Source organism: Nymphaea colorata, chromosome 7 (assembly GCF_008831285.2).
Source record: "Nymphaea colorata isolate Beijing-Zhang1983 chromosome 7, ASM883128v2, whole genome shotgun sequence".
Taxonomy (NCBI): domain Eukaryota; kingdom Viridiplantae; phylum Streptophyta; class Magnoliopsida; order Nymphaeales; family Nymphaeaceae; genus Nymphaea; species Nymphaea colorata.
In genome coordinates, this window is record NC_045144.1 from 12,309,328 (window position 1) to 12,320,856 (window position 11,529).

Consider the following 11,529-nt stretch of genomic DNA (forward strand, 5'->3'; position numbering starts at 1 on the left):
CCCAGTTTTTCGGTAATCCAATTACAACTGAGTTAATAGGCAAAACGAGGTCTTACTTAACCTACTTTGAAGCATCATCCAAAACAAGTTGTAACCCAAGTTGGTTTTTTTAGTATCAAGCTCCGTTACTGTCCCAACTGAAATGTCATCCAGACAAGGTATAAGCAGTTGATCTTACCATGTGAGACATTTCAAACGAAATGGCCCAATTTCATACCCAAGGAATTTGGCAAAGACCCTTAGAATATGAGATAAACCTTTTTTTTAACCGTATAATTGCATTTGAGAAACAATTGAGCCCGTTGAGGATTTTATCTGATTTTAAATCTTGAGATCTATATAATCAAAATATGACAATCAAGAAATAAACCTTGTTATTAACCGTATAATTGCATTTGAGAAACAATTGAGCCCTTTGAGTATTTTATCTGATTTTAAATGTTGAGATCTATATAATTAAAATATGACAATCATGAACCAAACATTTGACAATATAAAGTATCAAATTGTGTATCTTTCCTCTAATGCAAGATCCTTTGTTCTATAGATCATATAGTATTCAGATCTGTGATTTTTAAGATCATTGGCTTTCAGATGTGTATCTTTCGAATACTAACTTTGCCTTATTAAAATATGACAAATATATGATAGAAATTAAAGAGTAGTTGGCTACATTGAGACACGTTTCACACAAGTAGTTTTTCTTATTAAAGTTATAAAGGTAATTTATTGTCTGTCGTAAAAGTATTTTGGGAGTTACTTGTCCGTATAATGGGCCATAAGATGGATTTCAGACTTTGTTCGCCATGAAAACATTTTGCTTTTACCTTCCAATGCCACTCACGTCCCTACATATTTGGATGTGAGACTCAATAAAAACCAGCCTTCCACATAACTCATCACCTATTTTCTTCAATTTGATTTTATGGATTTGTAATCCAATTTCAGCAACACACTATCCATGAGCTTAGCACTATTTAATCGTGTCCTTTATACGTGCGATAATGACAGGGGTAGTTTGAGATAATGACAAGGACATGAGCATAGTTGTAAGAGGCGTATGCCTCATGCCAAAAGAATCCACTTCCAGACATTTTTTCTAAAAGACGCTTCGAAGCACAAGGGTGAAGCACAAGTGTCCATAAAGGGTACACCTCACTAAGCGTACGCTTCAACCCAAGGTACACTCTTATGTTAGGCGTACGCTCCAAGGACAAAGCCATTTTTTATTGTTTAGAATCCAAAATTAACAAAAAAAAAGCTAAAAACTGGCACTGTTACGGTGAACCAATTGGTATTATATCATTTTCCCTTTTTTCATCCATTGCGGAGCTTAGAATTGTTGTTGCTAGTAGTGGAGCCACCACATAAATAAACTCTGCCACTGCTGCTGGAAGGACCATTTTTTGATCTTCTCAATTGGTCTTGCCACTCAATCTCTCATTCTCACTCTATGTGCATGAGTGCTGCTGGCCCTCTCCCTCTCGCTCAATCTCTACAAAGTGAGGGAGAGAGGGCAACGGTCGGCCGTGGAGGAAAATGGATAGAAAGCGGCTGCCCGACCATCAAAATGTGAATTAATAGAGTGTTGATAGGAACTGTGAAGGTTAGGAAATTAATTGGAAATTGATTACATTTTTATAAAAGTTTCGCATATGCGAAAAATCCAGCCTCGTAGTTTTTTTCCACTTGTTCCATTCCTTGCATCATTTTGTTTCAATTATCAACATTGTGACCTCTGTGCATTAACAATTTGCCAACGTTTGAAATTTATACTATGCAAAGAATTGATTTTATCAATTTTAATGAAAAGGGTATATATGCTCAAGTTGGTTTATTTTTAATGTCATGAACATTACTAGCATATAATGCATATAGAATTAACAAGTAATTATTATTATCACATTTTAATTGTCATTATTGCTTTCATCAAGATTGTCTAAAGATATTTTGGGTGCTTGCATAAATACATGCCCAAATGAATGAAAAGTTAAACTTAAAACCTCTCTGGTGACACTGCGGGCCGGTCATTAGATTTTTGCATATGTGCACCTCCTCTTAGCATGTCATCCACTCGCATATGATATGATGTTGCTTAAAGTCTGTCTTTTTTTTAATATTTTTTACTATTTATTAATGAACTTTGAATAAACAAAAAAAATTTCAACGTGGTTCACAAAGCAAAAAAAATGTACTAAATTGTTCTACTTTCATATTCTTGTTATTTTACTTGTTTTTTCAATTTTCATGTTATCTTAATAAATATTATATAATTAACAAATTTGACGAAGCTTACGCTTAAATCACCGGACATGAGATCATGTTATGAAATAACACCGAAGATGTGAAATAATAGATATGAGATAATGGGTATAGGATAACGATAGGGGTATAGGATAATGGGCATGAGATAACAGTAAAGATATGAGATAATGATAGGGCATAAGATAATGGGCATGAGATAATGGTAAATATTTGAGATATTGACAGGGATATGAGATAAAGGTAGGAGTTTGAGATAATGACATGAACGAGACAAAAACAACAAAGACATTTCTTTGCTGCTGCTCATATTGATCATAATACAATCATTCGGTCTATATTTTATTGAATCCTAAAACCTTATATTTTTCAGTTTGCTTTTTTGTCTTTATTAAAAATTCTCTTTTTCTATTAACTAAGGGCATTTTTCGTTTGGCACATGAAAATTTCATGCATAGTGCGGTGCATATAACCCCCTTTGGTTACATTGTTCTCTAGAAACATAGTTATCTAAGCAAATCTATTTGGTCCTGTTAACACAAATAAGAAGATATAAAGCGCATGCATCTTTTGAACCTGATAAATTTGTTAGAAACATTATACCCATTTCACTAATTTAGCATAACAGAAATAATATTGTTAAATTTGCTAGACACATTCTACTCATTTCACCAATTTGGTAGAACAGAAATAACAAAACACCTTTTCTTGTGTTGGGTGTGCTGTCCCAGGTACTGTCAAACATCCTTAGATGTACCTTGGTAGCAAGAACAATAGCATTTCGAGAACATTGTTGTCCCTACCAACGATGGTGCCCACATCTTTGAGACGTGTGTACACAAATACATGAACTCAATGCTTTTAAGGATTCATGAAGCTCAAAAGAACATCATCTCAGTGTTCCAACCCTACCGATTTGTTGTTCATGGTTTGCCCAAGTAATACGTTGTGGTCGGTGCTGGCCTTAGCCATAAAATGGGGTATTGATTAGAACGCCGCTCTAGTTTTGCAATCAAACATTGGACACAAGAATACAATTTATGAACATGAACACTTTGTGGCAGAGGTAGGTGTGGGCTGTATGGGGCAAATGCCCCCACGGAGCGCACTCTAAAATATTGTTTTTGATGATTAGATCTGGATAGATTTGAGTCCAATTACTTCACGAGACAGGATGTCACTACTTCAAAACCAATTAACAAAATTTTTTGGCTTTGCTGCGACTAAAAATACTAATTAGTAAGCAATTGGATCAGCTAAAGGTTTGAAAACTTTATGAAGGCGGGTGATATATCTTATATATGAAAAACGGGAGCCTTATGGTGGACAGACTTAAACCCGGCAGTGCCCAGTTGGCCAAAGCAAAGTGATCAAACCTCCCGCCACGTTTTTCTTGGCGCGTGGCGTGGATCATAGACGGGAAGGCGGTGTACCTAATATTTTATCACTGGTTATTGCTGCGGGCGGTGATGCCCACCTTGGGATGAGGTGATGCGAGCGACCACGACCGGCAACTTAGTTGACAGCCACCCCTCCATCTATGGAGATGAACAGTGAGCAATTCGTATCACCCGGCGGGTGCTTCACGTATCTTAGAGGAGACTGGCATCACCTATTAAACGAATAGCTAGCCGGTCGCACCTTCTTTCGCCTTTTTTTTTGAGCCAAGATCACACACACACGCACTCTCCCTCTCTCTCTTCCCTCTGTGGTTGTGTGTGAGGATGTCTGTGAAGTCTTGGACACTCGATCTGTCGGGGATGAGAAGGCGAGTTCGCGGGGGATAGCGTGTTCCATCTTTTTACTTCTCCTCCCTCTAAGGGTTTCGTTTCGTTGCGCTTTCTTTCTCTCTCCTCTATTCCTTCTGAGTAGGGGTCTCCTCGGTTTATGGTGCGAGTTTGGAATTGGTAATTGGCTCACTGAGATATTCTCTTAGTTAAGATTGTGAACGGGTAAGGATATCTCTCTGCAATTCATTGCCATTTGGCTTAGAGATTGAAAGTTTGGGATTTTTTCTTCGTCTTTTCCCCATATTTGGGCCTCTTCAAATTTCGGAGTTCGACCGTGCAGATCGTGATCTCCTTTTCTCTCTCTCTCTCTCTAGCTAGTTCTTTGTCTTGTAATCGATCAGTGGTTGAAGTTTCTGATCTTGTGGACGTGGTGAGAGATTTGAGTTTTGAAAAGGGTTTCCTTATCTCTTCTGTATTTCCTTTTCTCGTTTCTTGTTTTCTTTAAATTGTTTTTGCTCCCCGGGAATGTCGGGAGCGGGATTACAATTCGGGCGGGGTCAGGGAGAGGACAAATTATGCAATCCGTTAAGGTTTCGCCGGAATCAGCATCTCCAGAGGGCACTGAGGAGTGCCGGGATCACGATTGCAGATCCAAAGCAGGCTGCCACGCCGCGTCAGAGCCGGGAAACAGAGAACCGGGCTACACAGGAGGAATCCTCGAAGACGGTTCCTGCATCCGTGCCCTCCCCAAGCTCGCAGCTAAGACCCCCCTACGGAAACTTTGAGCGGTTTCTCGAGTCGACAACGCCCCGCGTGCCTGCTCAATATTTGTCGAAGGTCTGTATATCGCCATTATCTTCCCTATCCGTCATTGTGCCTTTTGGTTCATGCACATTCTTCTGAACCTTTCTGCCTCCTTGGCGAAGCTTTTCCCTTGTTTATATTTTATTTCGATTTTTTTTTCTTTAGTTAAAGTCGGCTAACTGGAGGACCTTTTGTTTTAATTGTCTTCTATGGGTTCGCAGACGAGGATGAGGGGGTGGAGGACGTGTAGTATGGATTTTCAGCCTTTTTTCACACTTGGCGATTTGTGGGAATCTTTCAAAGAGTGGAGCGCTTACGGTGCAGGAGTGCCACTGGTCTTAGATGGCAATGAATCTGTAGTTCAATATTACGTGCCATACTTGTCTGCGGTCCAAATTTATGCTGATTCATCCAGGACCACAATGAGACAGGGGTAGGTGAAACTTCCTTGCACAAGCTTGAAGGTTCTATATACTGATCTTTTGTGCTGTCATTTGCAATTTCGAGTTACATTTCTTTTCCTTTTCTTCTATCGTACACTTTTTGTGCTAAAGAGATATCGAGGTTCTGCGGATTTTGGTTCTTCTGCTGTATCTTGATCGAGCATTCATGTAATTTCTTCACTGTAGGCCGTATTTATAATACATGTGCCTCAATTGTTTTCAGAATTACTGGCCACCACATATTTGTGCGCTATGTACAGTTGGTCAACTGATCTTTTGACATCATCGTGATTTGGGTTATGTTTCCTTTTCTCTTCTTCTCTGATATACCGTGTGTCAAACTTATATCGAGGTTCTGCAGCTTTTGGTTCTCCTGCTGTACCTTGATCAAGCATTCTCATAATCTGTTCATTGTGCGGTGGTTATGATGCACATGCCTTAAATTTTATGCAGAATTATGGGCCACCACATATTATGTTCAACATGTGCAATTGTTGGTTAAGAATATTGTTTGCGGATTGCTTTATACTTTATAGTCATTTCTTGCTTTATGGATGCCTTTTCTGAATTGGGAATGTTTAATAGATGACAGCCTGGTGCATGCATTCATTTCCTTAATGACCTTAGTAGAGTGTCAATTAAATGTGATGGAGGTAGTATTAAATACTGATGTTTGTCTTGGCCATATGGTATTTGACGAACTTTCTATGTTTGAATCTGCCCTTTGTTGTTGTATCTTGTTATTGCAGTTGTTCAAAGGGTTATACAGATGCTTTACTATCTTTGTTTCTCTTTTTCTGCATTGAAGGGGCATTTCAGATAGTTTTTGTTTTCTATTGAGTCCATTTGTTGGTGAGGTCTTGCTTTCAGGATCGGCTTGTCATAATAATTCACGCTTCTGTCTGTATTTTTCTTTCTTGCCTGCACTCGCCGATCAAAAAAAGTAAAAAGACTACGATTGTATGACCAGTTGTATGTGACATTTCTGATTTCTTTGTTCTCATTTGAGGATCTATGTTTTTTTATGAGGCGTATTCTTGTGGTGGTACAGGCGGCAGGGTGAAGATAGTGATGGTGACTGTTATAGGGATTCTAGTAGTGACGGAAGCAGCGATTATGAATTTGAGAGGGGTTTTACTCATTCCAAAGAGCAACAGGATCAACACCATTCTGTCATGGAGGCCACTATTAGAATGGAGAGATTATCTGCAAGGCCAAAGAATTTGGTGTTTCAGGAAGAACTTTCTAGTGATGACAGTGATGGTGGAAACTCTCAAACACCTTGCCTCATTTTTGAGTTTCTTGAACAAGATCCACCATATAGTCGTGAACCATTGGCAGACAAAGTAAGTAGTATATCTTCTCCTTTTCTTGATGCAGTCAAATGGCCTCTGTAGTTAGAGCTGCTAGTCCAGCCTAGGCAGCAAGCCCCACAGAAAGGACTAGGTGCCACTGCCACCTAATTGGCGCCTAGGCAGTCCTATTCAACAAAAAATAAGGGGGAAAAGATGCAGAAGACAGTCAAAGTGAGGTTTTGAAAAACCTTCACTAGACCAATATACTAGAAGATAAAACAAACAAAAACATCTAAATTTTATTGTTATAATGAAAAAAATTCATATTATTATTTATTGTTTTGACTGCCTATGCATTTAGCCAACTTCTTCACTTTTTGGCTTTATTTATTATATATATATATATGTTATTTGCTTATTTCCCCTAATATATGGGTGGCATAGATTGCAGACCTGACTCGTAGATTTCCTGAGCTGAAGACACTTAAAAGTTGTGATTTGCTGGCAGCAAGTTGGATTTCTGTAGCATGGTATGTCTCATTTGTTCCGAATTTTGTTAATATGAAACAGTTGAGCGGCTTGAGCCTGTTTCCACACTATTAATTTTGGTTTAACCATTTTAGGTTGAACAAATTAAAGGATGAAATTCCTGTTTGACCAGTTGAGACTAGCTTTTCAATTGTTGAAATGTATTCTGGTTTTGATGTTCCTACTGTGTATCAATTTTTTCTTAGTCGTGAGTTATGAAATGAGAGGTTAAGAACAAAGCTATGAATACAGGTCACAGGGTGCTACACTGTGACTAAGAAATCACATTTAGCTTAAAATATTTACTTGCATGAAGGATATTAATCATAATGAACACATGTTTTGGTCCTATAGCATGTAATCTAAATCACCGGACTCTTCTATTTTACTGCCGCACCCGAGTCGTATCGAGTCGGGTGCGTACCGGACATGGGTGCGGCTCCGACTCACACCCGAGCCCAGTTAGAATGTCATATTACTAAATTACTTATATAATATATGTTGTTATGATATTTTCCTATGCAATACAATTATTCAAGTATGTTATATACATTAATAACTAAATTGTAATAATAATATATATATACTTATTCTGTTATATATATAATAAATTAAAAAAAATAATAATAAAATACCTTCGCCACACCGCTGTACCTAAACTTTTTGGGATGTGCCACTCCGGCACCTGCACCCCGCACTCTGGTGACATAGCATGTAATTTTTTTATGCTTGTGCATGTAATTTCTTCTATGCCTGTGATAAAGAATTACAGGAAGCTGTGAGAGCTTGGAAGTTAGCAAGCATACATGCCCTTATTTGCCACTTCTTTTCTTTTTTGGTCATTGTTGTTTGCATAACCAATGCTAAAGGTGCTTGAAAGGTGGTTCGTGGTGCATGTTAACTGCAAAATGACACTTGCATATCTACCTTTTCTGAATACAGCTATAACTGCAAGAATATTTGTCTTAGTTAATAAAAGGATGTTGAAGGATATGATTTTAAATTTGTAATGAATTTTAATTGTTTTTTATTTTTTAATTTTCTTGAATGTCCTCCTATAGTTTTTCTTGTTTTGGCATGGAGACGATTGATGTTACATACCTTTTAAAGCTCAAATAGAAACGGTGTCAAACAATATTAGCTGAATATATTAAATGAGAATGGCCTAAATGAGCCTTTGCCAGAACGAGGTTGGCATATTGGGCCCAGAGATTTTTCTAATTTTTATAGGGTTAATTAATCATCTCATTTTAGTATCCTAAGGTAAGGTATTGTTGTCTTCTTGTTAATGTGTAAAAATAACTGGTTTTCTGTGATAAATGAAACTTTGGTGCCCTTTGAAAATTGGCAGTACTTAGACGAATTTGAGTTATGCCAAAAGGTTAGCGTGGTTTTACATAATTTTGTTAAACAAATTAAAGAAGTAATGGTACAAGTACTTGTGTTTATGTATCTATGCATTCCTTCTTGGCTAAGCTTGTTTGCTGTTTTTTGTTTCTTTTACTATTTTTAATTGTTGCCTGATTTTATGATGCCATGTAGGTATCCTATATACAGAATACCAACAGGGCCAACACTAAGGGATTTAGATGCTTGTTTCTTGACTTATCATTCACTTGCAACACCCATGACTGGTAAGATGATGTCTCATTGATTTTGTGATTCTTTCCATGTTTTTTTCTTTTCAAATTGCTTGACTGACAGCCTAACACGCTACAAGTTCATATTGACATAAATCATGGTGGGACCTCACAATGTTCTATGATTCAAAGAGGTCTGCTCTTCTTTGTTCTCATGAACTACTTGGTTGTTTGTGTTGGAAAAACATTTGAATAATTATTTATTAGTTACATTAAGGAACATGCCACAATTAAGGGCATGAGTCTATGTCACATGCAGGTGGGTTCATACAGGTACAGGTGCAGGTGTAGATCAATTTAAAAAAACTTGGGTACAGAGACATGATTTTATATATATAAATTTAAGTTTTTAATTAAACAAAAGAATGCATTCATGATACATAATTGATAAACTATGAAACATAAAGGTAATAAAAAAATTAATTAACAAACTAAAGTAACAAAAATTCTGAGCCTATTACATAAAATGTTCGTGTGGATGATCCAACAACTTTATAATCTATTTCATTATCAAAATTGGAAGGATGAGCTTTCTCCTTCCAAAGTCAAAGTGCCTCTTAATTTACATCCTAAAACTTGGATGATCCAAACTGCAATAGAATTAGAATATGATTTAACTTAATATTTAACTTGAAGCAACCAATTAAGGTTAGAGATAGAAAAGAAGAATTTATGCTAAATGAAAGTTCACTCTTTTTTCATGTCTATTGTACAGTCCAAAAACCTATCTAGTTATAGCCTTACAGAACTCGTGCAGAATAAGCAGGAGTTACCCTTTGCAGGAAGTGGAACACAAGATTCACCAAGAATACCAATTTCGAATTGAGAAGTTTACAGTCTGCGTGCTATTTTACTCTACATGCAGGCCTCATTTCTGACAAGATTTAATTAATTGTGTTAAATTTATTATTCTTTACATATCTTCACATATTGATTTCCAAACAGTTCTTTGTCACTCATGCCTCTTGGATCACAAAAAAACTGTTTCACCTCCAATCTGGTTTCCCTACTTCTCATATTTGATTTCTACTCCGCACCTATACTCTTGTGTCCATTGAGGGAGAGGTCTAGCTGTAGGTTCACATATGCACATGGCACCCTATGCAATGTTAAAAATATGATTATATTACCAAGTAAAACCTTATTGGCCAGCTCTCTATCCACTTAGTGGAGCGCATATTATAACTTTGTTCAACTCAAACTATGTCAATATCATCCACATGAACATGCCACTCAAATTTAGCTCATGAACTGGGAGGGAAGTTGAGAAAAGTCGTTGTCATCCACATGAACATCCCAGTCATTACTCATCCCACATGAACGGTACTGGAGTAGTATGAACTGATAAGAATGTTGGACCTACCAGATTAAAACAGCCCCTTATAGTCTCCTATTAATTTACTAGTTTAAATTTAGAAACATGAACCAGATCATTTTATTGGTAATTAATTGGGCCTGCTGTCTCCCTGTTTTCTTGGATCCTGTATCGTTGTTTTCCCTCATACTGGAGGCAGTGTTATTTCATCTGCGATTGGGCTTTACTGGATGCAGGTAGAGCCAGAAACCAGCCCCCAGTTGTGAATCCCTTGCACACGTTCCAGGGATCTCCCATGATCTCATTGCAAATCTTTGGCTTGGCAGCGTACAAGTTCAAGAGCTCAGTATGGATGGCAAATGCAGGGAGCGAGCGCCATCTAGCAAACTCCTTACTACAGGCTGCTGACAACTGGTTGAGGCTGGTTCAGGTCGTCCATCCCGATTTCCAATTTTTTGCTTCACATGGCATGCTGCAGAGATGAAACTTGAGCATAAAACTTTTCCTGTTCCTTTCACTCTGCAAGTGTGAGAGAACTCTGCTTGCAGAATCCGCATAAAGTTATCCAGGTGGCGTCCAGGCTCATTATCAAGCACGCTATGATAAATCATGCAGTTTGCCTAGTGGATTTGTGTTTCCTGTGTTCCCTAAAATAGGACCAGAAAAGCTAAATACATGACCAAGGAAAAGGAAAAACTGGTGACAGAAAAATGGCGATCACAGTGGAGCCAGAACAGAAGTTAAAAACATCCCGAATAAGGTTTCTGCTGCTGTCAACAGTTAATCAGAAAATCAGACCATGTTTATGAGGGTGTCGACTTGGCTTTTGATGCTTGGTTCAAGTTTCTTATTTGCTTCTGTGCTGAATGATCGACCAAAGGAAAGCTGTTCTGTCAAGTCACTGTCCTGCTGTGAGCAATGTCGGCTAATGAGAAGAAGCATTTTCACGGTTTTCATGGAAATCTAGATAATGTCTTTTATCTTTTTGGGATTGGCTATTAAGCTTATTTGTGAACGGGAAAGGGTAGAAGAATGTTGTGTCAGGGCATAGACACATCATTTGTCAAGAAAACTCCTAACATAGACCACGATATGAAAAGACCACTCAAGGGCCACAAAAATACAATCTCAATCATATGCCTTGCTTAAACATTTCATTTCAGTCATAGCATTCACATGTCGATCAGTCACATACATTCGTTCACACACATTTCATTCACATACATTCATTTTCATTAGCTTTAGCGAATTGACAGTTCCTGTGGGTGCAAATACAGGCACGTGCACACCGCGGGTGGCCCATAGCCGAGAGACAACCCTCGTGGTGGCCCAGAACAGTATGGTTCCATTCATCCACTGCAGCGGTAGAGCACTCATCCATGGATGTGTGAATTTCAAAGAGAGATACTCAGCCTTCCCTAGGACACCCAGGTTGGGAAGGCGGGAGCCCAACGCTCCAAGCACATCACACAACAGTACCCTAGGGCCTTGCACCGCCTGCGCTCTGAACAG

General features: G+C 38.1%; 1 protein-coding gene across 1 annotated transcript; it reads left to right on the top strand.

Moving 5' to 3' along the window:
- Nucleotides 1-3,748: 3,748 nt before the first annotated feature.
- On the top strand, nt 3,749-11,152 carry LOC116257763 (uncharacterized). The gene is made up of 6 exons (XM_031634739.2): nt 3,749-4,829; nt 5,018-5,229; nt 6,291-6,585; nt 6,979-7,064; nt 8,605-8,696; nt 10,254-11,152. The coding sequence occupies exons 1-6, from the start codon at nt 4,518-4,520 to the stop codon at nt 10,499-10,501; spliced, it is 1,245 nt and encodes a 414-aa protein (XP_031490599.1). The 5' UTR covers nt 3,749-4,517; the 3' UTR covers nt 10,502-11,152.
- The last annotated feature ends 377 nt before the right edge of the window (nt 11,153-11,529 follow it).

Bases quoted from the DNA above. Each gene is read 5' to 3' on its own strand.
- LOC116257763 (XM_031634739.2), top strand. From the start codon at position 4,518: ATGTCGGGAGCGGGATTACAATTCGGGCGGGGTCAGGGAGAGGACAAA. The intron at 6,586-6,978 runs GTAAGTAGTATA...TGGGTGGCATAG, and splicing joins GTGAACCATTGGCAGACAAA to ATTGCAGACCTGACTCGTAG. The intron at 8,697-10,253 runs GTAAGATGATGT...TACTGGATGCAG, and splicing joins ACTTGCAACACCCATGACTG to GTAGAGCCAGAAACCAGCCC.